The sequence below is a fragment of the Aulonocara sp. 'chitande type north' Nkhata Bay genome, linkage group LG11, assembly GCF_057382095.1.
Source record: "Aulonocara sp. 'chitande type north' Nkhata Bay isolate Kocher_YH1m ecotype deep benthic linkage group LG11, A_spYH_male_GT1.1, whole genome shotgun sequence".
In the NCBI taxonomy this organism is placed as follows: Eukaryota; Metazoa; Chordata; class Actinopteri; order Cichliformes; family Cichlidae; genus Aulonocara; species Aulonocara sp. 'chitande type north' Nkhata Bay.
In genome coordinates, this window is record NC_141354.1 from 34,580,658 (window position 1) to 34,595,866 (window position 15,209).

Below are 15,209 nucleotides of genomic sequence, written 5' to 3' on the forward strand. Positions count from 1 at the left end.
TGTAGTAGTAATTTAAAGACTCTCCACCATTTGACCTTAGAACTGAAGAAGCTTCTCGGATGAGAGGTGAAACGTCTTCAAGCAACTTAAAGAAGTCCAGACGTTTTTCTTTGCAAGCTCCTTTGACTACGATGACCTGGATGACTGAGAACCTTCACAGACATAATTTAAAGACATGTTTTTTTTTTTAAAAATCACTATTTTTCCACGACATGCCAGCAAACATGGTAACTTTTCAGCCTTGTAGCTTTCACCAAAGCACGTTTTGTAAGATGTTGCTCATAACTAAACAGATGTTTTTAAGGACTATTATTCATTTCTGGTCATCTACATAAAAATCACACACGTCTCATTCAAACATTAGAGATTTTCCAGGGCTATCTTTGGAGGCTTTTTGGAAAAAGTAAAATCAAAATAAAAAGTTTAGGCTCCCTCTTTAAAGGAAACCCCTGATACCCAAAGGCAGCAAGAGAAGAGAACTGATCATGCTGTCAGTAAAAACAAAATGCCAGATACATCTATATTATGCATTATTCTGTTTTAATGAAAATTGGGTGGAAAAGCAAGCAAAAAAAAAGATGCAGTGATATTTTGAGCCATAAGTGCAGTGCCTGAAATAAGGCAGATGCATATAAATCAACCAACATAAGCCTCAGCGTTTAGCCTCGGGGGAAACAAATTCTTGCACCTTTCTTGAGACTTGAAACTGGCTCATTTACAGTTTCTCTTCTAGCTTTTTATTCAGCAATTCTCACCTCCGAGGTGCAAGAAAAAGATTTTTGATTATTAGGTTGTCACAAGGTATTAGAGGCTGTTTAGATATCTAGATATCTAAATATTAAACTGACATTGAATGAGAGACTGGGTTAGAAGTTTTATATTGTTTGGTCCCACAAGAATAAAACTTTCCTTCACTAACAAAACCTTTTTTTTTTTTACTGTCAGCGGTTACATGTGAGGTGTAAAGTGTTTTGTAACAGGCTTAAAAAAGAACTTTTCACCTTTCATTTTTTAACCAAACTGATCCTTTTTTTTTTTTTTACTCCATCATCACCCGACCAGATTTATCCTAGAATATACCTACAGAGAGGAAACAGCTCCATGACTGTCTCATGCTTGAGAGTGTATGCAAATAACGATCTGAGGCTGGTAATTCTAATTTTAAACATTGTCAGTCTGCTATTTGGTGCTGTGCAGCCTAATCCGTGTAAAGTAGTTTTACCTGAACTTTTACACTGAAAACAGTGACTATAGTAGTGCTGGGTGATTCTCTTAATTAGCATTACATGATGTGTTTTAATCAGCTGTGAAAACAGAGTACAGGAATGACTACTCCTGTTTTACCTCCTCACATGAGAACACTTTTAGAATTGCTGTCCTCACTGTGTTTTGGTATTCTCAGGTGGCGCCCTCTGCCCGAACAGCAGCGCCCTTCAGGAGGTTCGGAACTGTAACGAACACCCCTGCACAGTTTACCACTGGCAGACGGGGCCCTGGGGCCCTTGCACTGAAGACCCCTCCACCTCCTCCTTCAACACTTCTGTGGGGGTCCCGCCCAACAGTGACGGCGAGGTTCCCTGCTCCATGGGAATGCAGACTCGCAAGGTCATCTGTGTCCGAGTGAATGTGGGCCAGGTGCCACCCAAGAAGTAAGCTATGTTTCTGCTTTCTTTGAGCACTTGTTTATGTTGGCTTTTAACCAGCGTATAGCCATTTAAATCCTGCTACAGAACACTGATTGCTTATTTCCTGCCTCTCTGATTTGTAGCTGTATATAACTGTGAAATCAACTCCTGGAGTGCTGTGTTGTGATGAAAATTGCTAAGTTCTCAGACCTAAAATCCACTTGCTTTGAACAGTATTTCACAATCATGTGCTATCGAAGATAGAAGAGGAGGTGTGTGTTTCCATTTCAAACGGATCTGTATGGCAGCTGATTTGACTGATTTGGACGCTTTTCACATTCAAAAGGAAGAAACTAATCAGTGAAATCTGTAGCAGCTTTGAGGAAAAGACGACAGCGAGAGCTCTGCTTGTCTTTTGATGAGTGAAATGATGTGTTAAAGAACCCCTTGTGTTTTGGGTTGTTGCTTAATGAACACAGAAATACAGTGAAAAAGAAATTTTAAAAAGCCCATCTTACATGCTCGGTCAAACAGTGATGTACGAGCATTTGTTTTGGTGTGTAATGGAGTATCCAGGACATTGAGTAAATTATTTGTATCTGTTTATTTTAAAGGACGTCAACGGTTAACTGTACATTGCAAAACAGAGACTGAAAGTCGATGACATTAAAAACACAAAGGAGAAGTCAGAAAGCAAGAGATGAACGAGAGAGACAGCAGTGGGTGGGGAGCAAAGTGAAATAACGAGACGCTGAGCAGACTCTACGTGAAGTTAACTCCCAATTCCTATCTCCCCTTTGCAGGCATCCACAGATAAATAAATAATCTCTGTCCCTGAAAGTCTAATTAACCCTGCCGTTTTGGGCGCTGGTAATTTCTCATTGATGATAATGACAGTAATTAAATGGGATTGATACTTTAAGGCAATTTAATCATGGGGGAGATGAGAGACAAGATGTTTGTGGTTAGCTCTGAAGACCACACCACATGAGGCGAATTCAAAACACAGAAGCGTTTACTTTAACATCCGCCAAAAAGTTCATCTCTAGTCTGGTGTCAGTTGTGCTTGGCTGATTCACATGACAACAAAAGATAAAGGAGTTGATCTGCGTTTGTTGCGTTTTGCAGAAAATAAATCCAAGGCAAATTGATTTCGGCCCTGCAAAAATAAAAACAAAAGGTCTCCTAATGTGTGTTCTCTTATGTTAAATTAGTTCCTTTTGTTTCTCGCTATAATTCAGGACCAGAAAATCCCCAAGCGTAGTTATCACTGAGGAGAGGATGGCAACATCAATTATTTAAAGGGTCGGCGCGTGTTGAGCATGTTACAAGGGAAATGTGATTCATGGAGAACAACACAGGATGAAATGAAGATTAATGTCCAGTTCAGCGGTGGCTGCTGGAGCAGCTGACCCAGTCAGTGAAGCTGCAGAACAGGGGTCAAGATCCTGGAAGTCTTTTATCGTGTGTAGTTTAAATCTACACTCCTGGCAAAGCTGGAGCAACAGATAAACACAGGCTCAGTGGCTTGGAGAGTGGGAGGTGCAAATGTGTCAAGGGTAATGGCTCTGAGTCTCTGACAGAAAGAGGTTTCAGTCAATTTGTTTCCATTATCTTTGTTTTTACTGCTCAATAACTTTGTATAATCAACTGTAATTTGCAACAAGGGCAAAAGAGCAGCATGTAATAGTGTCACTAGCAGAAACTGAAAAGAAGATATTGAAAGGGGACTCCTACTGTCCCTCTTAGAAGGAGGTTATTGCTGCTAACCTCAGCTGAGCCTGTTTGAGGTTTTGAATAATGAAAGTCACACAGGCACCTTAAATAGGTCCAAAGAGTTGTTTGACATTTTCAACCTTCAATGGAGATTGGTTTTTCTGTGACTTAGTAATTGAATTATTTTGGTGATGCTGAGTTCTGTGTGGTAACAAGCTTTAAAACAAGAGTCGCCCTTCAGGTAGTAAAGCACATCCACACCCATGTAACAGGAGGTCTGTCATGCTCATAGTCTTTATATACTCAAAGGATTATTGTTGCTGTAATTCCTTTTTTATTTCATTTTATTTTATTATGGAGAACAATGACAAGACATTTCAACTGTTTATAAAGCAGCTGGGATGAAAATGAGTACTCATCAAGTTTGAGGCCATGATTCTCAGTTGGATCAGGGGTGGAGTGCCTAATCTCAGCTGGAGAGGAGTTGCTACATCAAGTGGTGGAACTCAAGTAGCCTATATCGGGGTCTTTTCTATTTTTGAGTGGGAGATTGAGATTCAGGTAGCACCTGTCGAGAGGTGGAAGCTGTACCATCTGTTGTGGTGAGAACAGGTCTATAAAAATCAGAAATCTTTACTTGATTCAACCTGATCTCAAGTTCAGTGTCGTCTCACAGGGCTTCCAGAATACTTGTTTTACTTGTTTTTGACTTCCTGGAAGTCCACGTCAGACCATTTGAACTTGACAGTGAGCAAAAATGAAAGTTTCTTTCAAACTGTTCTGAATTTTATGTGGAGGATCATCACTGGTAATGAATTGGAACTCCAGCTACAGCAGCATGCTTCTTTTCAACAGTTTCAAGTTGAAGAGTACATGTTTTTCAAGCCGTACAGCAGCATGGCAGGTGAGGAGCGAGGCTGGGAGAATTCTCACTGTTTCTTTGTTTTGCTTTGGGGTTTTTTTGGCTGTACAAACCTGAGGTTTCTGGAAATGCAGGAAGATCTTTTTGGGTACTAAAGAACAGTCTTTGATACACTGGCGTTGTTCCAGTAACTATTTCAGAGGCCAAAGTAAAAAGGAATACTGTAATGGGACCAGACTGAGAAATCTGAAAATATCAGCTGTGCCAAAAACAATGCAGGAGAAAAATACGTTGAATGTTAAATCAAGTAAGCAGCGACCTGATTGACAGGCGTCTCTTACAGAATGAGGGTGGTTAATGTTTGTCAGACATAAACCATTTATGTAAAAAGAAATTACAAAACCAGAATAAGAGTGTGGACAAAACAGAAATATTGTATTTTCCAAGGGTTTTTTTCATTTTTGTTTGTCTTTTCTTGAAGAGCATTTTTATGATTAATTTGATGAAATACATTCAAACTGAAAAGGAAAGGCGGGAACTGGAATATGTATAGCAGCCAGCTGTCCCTATTCTTCTCAGACCAGCCAGTTAGGCAAAGAGAAAATATGGTGGGTACAAAAATTTTTTACTTCTGTACCCGACCTACTTCAGGCTAATGTCTGGTTGCAAGAAAATCAGATGGATGAAATGAGTGTCAGGATTACTCAGCAGTGAGAAATCTCAGACTGTGCAGAACTTTTTGTAAATGACTGAAGATGGAAATAATCATATTTTGACCATAGTGGATCTGATCGAAATGTATTCGCAGCTGACAAAACACAGCCCCTGCTGCAGAACAGAGGCTGTGTTTTGTCAACATAACAAACAACACTAAAAAGGAGACCTGAAATCTAGAGCCAGAATAAACATTTGTAAATGGCCTGTACTGTGTGGACTTAAAAGTGCATACAAACACAATTGTTGTTGTCTTTGTTGTTGTTGTTTTTAATTTATCAGAAAGACCAGATTTTCCATTAGATAATGGGATTATTGGATGAAACTTTTCTGGCATCCATCTCCAACTCACAGCCTCTTAAAAGGGATGCGACTTGCAGTTGTGTTTAATGGGTTGTACCTCGGAAAAAGTGTGTGCATCATCACTGCTTGAGTTTCTGTCTGCCTGGGGGCAAAAACAGAGTGTCAGATACTGAGAGTGCTTTCAAACAGAAGTCTCTCCACAGATTGTGAGACGGCTTTTCACGGTTATGGAAGAAGTTAGCCTTCAGGGCTGGCAGAAACCTTTCCTGCTAGAAAGCATTCTTGGAAAACGTCTTCTTGGTTCGTACTAGAAACACAGGAAACGCACATGCGTAAGCCTTGGTGACTTTTGTTAACCTTACAAATGTGTGGCAGGATATTTGGTGGAAAATAAGTGAAAATAATTCAATTAATAATACACATAACATGAACCCCAGTCCCGTGTATAAATCTTTCCACATACTAGCTCTGAAAAGTCGTTGTGCCTTTCCCATTTTCCCCGCTAGCTGTTTCCACCTCTCATCATTGAAGTGTCATGCTGTCCATGGTGCTGAAGACATTTTCTGATCTCCTGTATATATGTGTGATGCAAAGTAGCTCCCCTGAATTTGACCACATTTTTGTTTTATTCTCTCTCGTTTTTGGTGCATTTGTGCAGTTTTAATACTGAAAAAATAATATTAAGTATATCAAATGTTATTGATCCTCAAAGTTAGGTATAGAAAAATGGTTCTGAGCCAAAATGCTTATTTGATTTGAGCTTTTAAGAGTCTGTATATATGTTTTTCTATTTCTCTGTGCCAAATTTAGACCCACTCCTATGTATGTCAAGGACTTGCAACTCAGAGAGTTTTCATAGTGAAGATAGAATTTTACATGAGGTAAATAAATACACTCAAGTTATTGCACAAAAAAATCAACAAATTCTAAAAGACGCTCATCGAAAAACGTTCATGATTAGTTTTGACAGAAATACACTGATGGCAGAGTAAATGCATGGATTGGATTAAGTTTAGCAGACCTTAAGATGATCTCTGCCCTTGGTATTCTCAGGGCAGCCAGTCAGATCAGCCAAAGCAAAGATTACGTCAAGCAGTGCAATAAAAAGAGAAAAGCCTGGCCTAAGGCTATTCCTCTACCCAACTTCCTGCCAGCTCACGTCTAGGAAAATAAAATGAAATAAGTCTCAGGTGTGCTTAGCAATAGGATACAAGAGATTTTTGCGCCCACATCTTCACAGAGACTGAGCTTCATCACAACAGCCTGGATCAAGCTTTTGTACTCGATGGGCGAGGAGGCAAAGCAGACACTGGAGAGAGATCTCAACACCAGCAACACCGAGGATACGTGGCAGGCGATTCAGAGCATCACAGGCTACAAAAGCAGGAGCGCCCCCACCATGTGTGAGCCCACGTTGCCAGATGGGCTGCATATTACCCTCGCTTTGATCTCCTCAACAAAGAGTCAGCTGTAAAGTCGACTCTACCTCCAGAGGACCTGCCACTATCAGTATCCACAGAGGCTGTGAGAAGAATCCTCCTGTGGATGAATATGAGTAAAGCTGTTTGGTCTGATAACCTGGCCATACACTAAAACACGCTATTACTAACATTTTTAGCATATCATTTTGTCACTGTTTCAAGACAGGCACAATTATCCAAAGGTGCGTAGTGTGTAGTCTGAATGCCCTCCAGCACTGATCCCCATTCTGAAGTAGTGCTTTGAGAGGGTAGTTCTTCTGTGCCAGCCTCGCCCCTCACTAGATTACATTCAGAACCAACAGAACCACAGAAGGTGCTGTGTCCACTTGTCTTCAAAAACCTTGAAAATGAAAACACCTACATAACAATTCTGTTTGTCAATTTCAGCTCAGTATTCAATACTCCCCCATGAAGCTGACTGGCAAACTCTGCACTCCAGGATTCGACACCGTGCTTTGCAACTGGATATTGAACTTCCTCCCAAACAGAATCCAGACAGTTTGAATTGGCAGTCACACCTCCTCCACTCTATTCCTTAACAGTGTGCTCAGTTCCTTCCAGTTCATGCTGTACAGTCATGACTGCACTTGCAGGCATGAAGAGAACTTTAAGGTGAAATAACACCAGCATCGTCCACCATATTACAAACAATAATGTGAGTTAAAATCAGGAAGTTGAATCAAAACTAGTGCACAGTCATGAACTACGGAGCACCGCAGGGGACATGGGAGAAAAAAAAATTAAGACGGACTTTTGCGAGATCTCGCAAAACACACTCGGGATCTCGCAAAACTTTTGCGAGATCTCGCAAAAGTTGAATTCCAACAATGGCGGCAGCTACTTAGTTGTAATATTACTCTTTCTGGGTCACTTACAAATACACTTTTAAGATATTTTGAGGTGTGAATGTAGTTGTGTAAACGTCAGATACCTGCTTGGTTTACAAGACATCACATATTTGCAAAAGTGCTCCGACGTTTTTGGAGATCTGACACCCACTAGCTCGAAGCTAACGGGAGGTCGAGACCTACTACAGCCGGGAGGAACACCGCTTTCCCGGCACATCGTGCCTCGACCTCCCGGTCGGCTTCGAGCTGCGAAGAATGCAGCTAAAACTTTTGCGAGATCTCGCAAAAGTATTGCGAGATCCCGAGTTTGTTTTGCAAGATCTCGCAAAAGTCCGTCTTAATTTTTTTTTTCTCCCATGTCCCCTGCGGGGCTCCGTAATGAACAGAGCAGAGTCATGTTAAAAAAAAAAAAACAGTTGTTTCGTTTAGTAAAGAGGATGCAAAGACAACTAAAAAGCCATACTCCTCACAGATTTCCACTCTGGTGAAGAAAGCTTCAATGGAAGAGAACTACTCCAGGAAATTTAGGAAGTAGTTTTTGTCAACTTTTACAGAGGAACAGTAGAACGCATCCTAACTGGAACCATCACAGACACAAAGAATGGGATACGGATGGCCCAGTATATGAAGGATTTGCAACGGGTGATTAAAATCATTCAGCCACATCAGTGATATCTGCGAGGTGCGGTTTCTCTGCAGAGCCCAAAGGATACAAGAAGACAATACCCACCACAGCCGCGCAGTCTGTTCACTCAGCTGCCATCTGGCAAGCAATGCAGATGTGTTCAGTGCTCTAGCACCAGACTTCAGAGCAGTTTCTTTTATTGGGCTATGAAATTATTAAATTCATCCTCCACACTCCCCCACAAAAATAGTTTTACGACTTGGTTATTTATTCATTCAATTATAATTTTTTTGTGAGTAACATAATGAGATTTCATCTGTAATTTCATTGTACATTTTTTGTTACATTATAATAATTGTTCAAAGTCTTGAGTTTGATTTATCTCATGCCACAGTCACTGGAAGGGGTCCAAGCTTTATTGCACTGCAGAAAAAGGCTCTCTGACTGCACAACTTTGCCCTTTTTCTTAGCCTTGAACACTTAAAAGTTTTGGATGCTGCCCTCAACTTTCACTCTTCACTCGGAAATTACTTTGACTTTGCACTTTACTGCGGCAAACACTGCCACCGAGATGGCTTCTTCTAATGCAATTGCCAATTAACATATACCAACCAGCACATTCTCTGCCATAAAGACTGGCAATCAACACTTTAACTGAAGCAAGTTTCTAAAGAAGCACAAGAAAATTAACAGGGTGGAAAGGCATCAGGAGTTTTTGGTCAAAACAGAAAGAAGAGGCAAAGCATATGAAACTTTTTCAATATTTCAGGAAGAGCACAGATATAATAGGAACTTCCACTGATCACATATCACAGTTACAATCACAAAGGTGATCAGTAGCACAAATAAGGAAGTTAAGAAATTTGGTGACATTAGTGCCTGAATCCAGGTTAAACCAGGTTGAGCAGCAGCTTAATGCTAACGTAATGCATTAGACTTTCTTTCTTCCAACCCCATACATGTGATATACAGTAATGGATTGTCTTATTCTCTGGGTCATCACTAATTAGCTTTGCTAAGGACAGATTTAGGCAGGAGACGTTCGTTAAGATCTTATCAGAAATCATGTGTTTAGTAATCAGCTTCCGTGCCTTTCATGGTTCCTTGTTGTATTGTTTTTCAGAGACTATCTCTTTATGTGGGGTGTTGTTATCATCCAGTATGAACTTAGAAACAATCAAATGCTTCTCCAAAAGTGTTACACTCAGACTTGTACACTGCAGATTTGAAGAGAAACTGTATGAAGAGTGACAAGTACCTAACAAAGACAATCAGAGTCAGCTGGAACGAGCACTAGTCAGACGTCAGCAGTAATCAAAAAGGATATGACACATACAGCATAGAGAGATGATGAGAGATGAAGTTTCACTGGTTTTCATTTATTTATTTGCAATGTATTTTACTGAAAACGACTTACAGTACACACAGAGAAATGCCCCCACCCTCCACCACCATCACCACCACCTTTTTTTCTGTTAATGTTCTGGAGACTGTTTTTTCTCAGTCAAACCTTATAGGACCCTGCTCCTAATCCAAACATCAAATGTGCTCCGACAAACATGAAAAATGAAACAAAGATAAAATAACTTAATTGATCTTTTATAATGGTTCCACACTTTATGTAATATTTACCACCCTGAGATAACAACAGGAAAAGACTAAAGTGAGACAGCTTGTTACTAGAGTTGAGAAAGTTAGATTCATTCATTAGTGTGTGGACTGAAAATCGAGCAGTTGCTGTTCTGTTAGTTGGACAATCCTTTAATCCATTACTGTGGGGGGGGGGGGGGTGCAGAAAATAAGCCTAGTGTCAGTTCAGACAGGCCAAAAAGTCAAGCGCAGCTACAATCCTGGCTAAAGTACTTTAGTGCATCCGAATATCAAATACTGATATACTGCTGGATGCATTATTTAAGCTGCTTTAGCCTGCTCACAGCTACTTTGCTTCTGCTACTTGGCAACCCGCAACCCACCTCAGTTCTTTATTCTATCAGTATAGTATCTATTGTCACGAGTTCCTTCTTTCTTGTTCCCAGTTGTTTCAAATTATGGTTTTCTAATATGCTGATTCTTTCTTGGACTTGTACAAGCACCTTACAGCCTCCCATTCACTGCTTAAAGAATTCTGACCTTTTTGTTCTATAAATCAAGCGATTAGTTCAGCGAGAGAAGATTCATCAGGTCTACTTTTAGTAAAACACATATTAGTAGCAGTGTGTGATTTACCCACCACATGGACTGAGAAAAAGCTTCAGTGACGCTTGTTATAGATTCTACAACTCAAAATAACGGCAATACCAGAGCCGTACTTACAAATTTAAGTAACTGCAGGTGGAAATAACAATCTTCTTTTGACTTTGAAAATAATTAATTTATCTGATTTAATCCCCTCTGATAGGGAGGTGACACCATTTTCTCTCCCATATAATCATAGATACAAACCAAGCCACAACTCTATTTCCCTTCACATATAAGTGATAGTGTGTCCTGCAATAACTGATGAATCATGAGACGCGCAATAGCAGTGTGTACAGTGGGAATTTACTCACTACAAGGCCTACAAGGTGACCCTTTATAGAGCCTACACGCCAGTCAAACAGTTGGAGAGAATGCCTGATTTACAATGGTGGAAATTCTGTTTAATAATTAAAAATAATTGCTCCATCATTTTCCCTTATATGTTCATTTATGTTGTGATTAGGGATGGGTATCGTTTAGGTTTTATCCAATGCCAGTACCAAACCGGTACTTTTGAAACGGTGCCGGTGCATAAACGGTGCTCGAACCGGTGCTTAAAGAATGGAGAACACAAAATTGGTCCAAAAACCTCTCATGTTCAGCTGTTTTTTTTGTGAAAAGATAACAATGTTAGCCTTTTCTGCAGCTATAGGGGATTTATGGTATCACTCTTGGCTGGAAGCAGTGCTTAATCAATGGAAAAAACACAAACTTTATCCAAAAACCTCTCATGTTTAACTGTTTTCCACTTTTTCTTTGGTCATTTTAACCTTTTTGGCCAGGGTGAAGGGAGTATCTGCCATCAAACAAGAAGAAAGCCGCATGTAACTACGACGGTGTTTGCTAGTTCACCTTACATGCATTAATGTAATAACGTGGTGAGCCTACTCAACGTAAATTACACACGAACAACATTAAGCTACTCACGCAGAGAAGAACGGCTGCTGCTGCCGTCATCATCCGTCATCATTTCTGCTACACTGGCAGGGCTAGGGGCCAGGACTCTACTCTTCGGGTTTTTGGGGGATGTTGCTAACTCCGGGTCCGATAACAGGCACCACACCCGCAGTAGATGTGCTCGGTGTGAAGTCTCGCAGCAAGCTATCAAATACGGCGCATTTCTCGGCTTTTAACAAAATGCTATACGTCGCCAGGTGTTTCATCAGATTCGAGGTGTTACCTCCTTTGCACAGTATCACAGTATCACCTTAAAGCACTTGTTGCAGGCTGCTGAGTTTGCATCTTTTGTTGTGAAGTACAGCCAGAATTTGACCGCTTCACCTTGGGCATTTTTAATCAGTAGCTCTGCTCTAAAGGAACGTACGTACCTGGGCCCGCCTACTATCCTCGGAAAGGTAAAATGATTGGCTAGAATCCAAAGTGTATGACATCTCAGGAAAAAAACGCACCGAAATAAAGCACCGAAAGGTGCGCTGCTTTTCGGTCTGGTTACTACAGTTTATGTCAGAACGATACCGGTACCCATCCCTAGTTGTGATGTGATGAAATTTCAAAGATCATAAGATTTTTTTTATCCCTCATGCCTTTAGCCATTTGCATTCCTTTTTTTTCCAATTATTTATCCAATTTTTCCCTTAACTTGTCACGTGGTTGTAGTCTGCCCTTGTTATTGTATAATAACCCCTCGAGATTAAATTTTCTGTTTTATAAAAGCACGTTATTTTACACCACTTTTTCCTTGTCCAGAATGTTGTGACGGCTCTGGTTTCCAGGCCTTGTTTTCATCACTGGCATTTTTTCCTAGGAGTGAGTAGACACAGATGTTTGTTTTTTTTTTTTGTTGTTGTTTGTGTTTTTTCCTGCTCTACATGTCTTCATCTGGCACAATCTAACTGGCAGGTACTCTTGATCAGTGCACCCGTGGGATCCCAGCAAAACAAACAAACATGGCCGCCCGAACCCTCCATATGCAGATGTGCCCCGTCTCATTCACAGATAGATCTGTGCTGTCTTCCTCCCACAGTCTCAGGCAGTGAACCTCACAGAGTGCATGTCACCCTCGTACACACAGTCGCACATGCGCAAGCAACCCATACACAAACACTGACTGTCAAAGCCCAAAGACACAACAGAGACAAATATGTCAGTGCCTCGGGCTTGGGCTGCGATCATCCCTATTGAGAAAGCTGTTGTGGTGTGAGGGGGAAAAAAACAATAACATCTGCTTATTGATTCTGACAGTGTGTGCTGACACACACCGACTGTGCGTTTGTATAATCACATTGATGCTGTGGAATTTGTGAAAATGAATGATTCATGATTATGATGTTGGACAGTAGCTGTATTAAGCCCAGTCAATCATCTTCCTGCCATGTTTTCTAACGGAGGTTGTGTTTACTCTGGTTTTGACTATGATAGATAGCTAAAAGCCCTTGAGACGGAGGGCCATAAGATGCTAGTGAAAGGGTCCTTGAAGAACTGCAATACTTTTATGCTAAATTAAACTAATGATGTTCTTGTTTTGTTGTCCATCGTTTTGATAATGAAATTAATTAGGCCTTATCTTTTCCCACCAGACCATGTTTTTGTGTGCGTACACTTAAAACTACTGACATTTCTTTGCTTCGAATCTTCATCCTGTTCAACCATCTGCTCGTTTTTCGAAAACAGCCTCTCGCTGAACAGATTACTCATCGCGTTAATAGCAGCAAGCAAAACATGAGCATTAGCCTGGCTGCTCATCTTGATGTCGTGCTTTGGGACAAGCTCCCAGTGCCATGTCTTCGGCTCACTACAAATCATTACGTTTAAACATCATAATGAGTTTGTGACACTGACTGGAACCAGCAAGTCAGTTTAAACCAGATGCTATTATTGGATTCATTTCAGTGAAGAGCATTTCCCCAGTGATATACGCAAGTGAAGACACAGAAAAAGGAAAGACTAGAATAGGAAATTGTGCGGCTGGGATATTATACCCCAAGCACCTAGTAAATAAGAATTTTATTCCTCGAACAAACAATAAAATCAACGTGACAAGCAAGGATAAATAAATTGAATATTAAAGACAACAATGACACCAGGAGAAAAAAGAAAGAAAACACACTGGAATGATAAAATGTATACATGATAGAAAAATGCATAAATAACAATATTATAGCTTGATTTCACACCCACACAGAGTGAATCTCCCAGACAGGCATAGTGCTGTAAGTATTCTGGCTGGTGTTGCGCTTTGCCAACAAACATTGCCCGTTCTTTCTTTCTGGAAACTGGATTTTAATTGAATTTTAATTGTCTAAATTTGGATAATATCCGCCATTAGCGAGGCTACAATATAATTAGACATAAGTGAGGGGATTGGGAGTGGGTGGCACACAGGTTTGTTTTCTCTGCAGACAGAGACATGCTATGAGTCCACTCATTGCCCTATATGTAGAGCAAATGTTACTGTGTTCTCCCAGTCATTCTAAATTCACAAATTGAAATCTCAAACATGGAGGCTATCAGAAGTGACCTTTCACTGACATTTGTTTCCACCTATTCTTATTAAGATTCTCCAAACACCTAAACACAGTCCCACTTTTATACCAGTCTAGGAGTTCACCTTGCATCACAGTGAGGCCACTTGTGATTACTACATTGATAAACTGAATTGAAAAATAATAGAGCTCAACATTTTATTCACAGATGGAAAGCAAACCAGTTCTGTTTGCTGACAAGAGCTCACAAAAATGCATGTAATGTAAACTAGAGAGTCAAGGAATCTACAATATTAGAGAGAAAACCACAACAATCACACAGTCCACTAGGAGCAAGCGTTAGGTGAAAAAACTTGCTTTCAATAGAAGGAAACATCTGGCAGAACCAGATGAACCAAATTCAAACTTAAATCCCATTCCCTGAATTCATTTATATACACATCCTCTCTCTATCTTAAGGATGAATCCTTATTTATGCAAATGCAATGCCGAGTGGACCTACCTTACCTTAAGATTAAGACTTAAGAAGACAAGATTGTGTAATACCTTGTAAGTAACTACAGTTAGAGCCTAAATCTCCTGAACTAACTTCAACCTGGAGTTGGGTACTATTGTAAAGGTTAAGTGTAACTGCAGGATAAAAGTCCGTCCTATATGTTCCAATGTGCCTTTTGTAGCCACCTAATGGTCTAAAAATGTGTCCCACAATATTCATATATACGCCTTTACACGATTAAAGTAACATTTACTGATTTGTCCTATAAATTGAGCTGGTACTCTATGCGAGTGTTGTATTTGCAGTGCTGTCCAAGTTTTGACAAGAAGCAGTGATTGCTTGTTTAGGTTTTGTTTGCTGGGGGAAGCAGAGCATCTTTGTTGTAGTTTAGAAAAGATCATAGTTTTGGTTGGAAAAAGCCTTCAGTGTTGACTCAAAATGTGATGTGAACGCACGTTTTTTTAATCACAGACTCCACCTGCTTCTGAGAAACAACAGCCATAGTTCATTCTTACAGGAAAATGTAAACACGAGTTGTTTGAGGCATTTGAAACACCAATCAAGATTGTTGTTCCGGTAAAGGCCGCCTTCACCAGAACATACGCTCGCTTGTTTGTGTGTTCAGACCCAAAGGGAACACTGAAAAGGTGAAATCGAAAAGGCAAGCAGTCTGCAATTCAGAAAGGAGTTGTTTCGTCCTCTAAGGTCTCTCTTAGTATTCACAGTGTGTTTCTCCTCGATCGAAGGCAAAACTGAAGTTGTATTTAAGTTGTAGTATTTAACCTAAACAGAACTATCATGGCTTTTTCAGATTTCACAATCCCAAAAGGGTTAAACTATAATTCATGCTCTGACTTT

General features: G+C 40.2%; 1 protein-coding gene across 1 annotated transcript in view; it reads left to right on the forward strand.

Annotated features, from left to right (window-relative positions):
• thsd7ab (thrombospondin, type I, domain containing 7Ab) overlaps positions 1-15,209 on the forward strand; it is a 204,973-nt gene that overhangs the window by 113,199 nt on the left and 76,565 nt on the right. Inside the window, exon 10 of the mRNA XM_086312316.1 lies at positions 1,403-1,649. Within this exon, the coding sequence (XP_086168442.1) occupies positions 1,403-1,649 (247 nt within the window). The remainder of the gene's footprint in view (positions 1-1,402; positions 1,650-15,209) is intronic.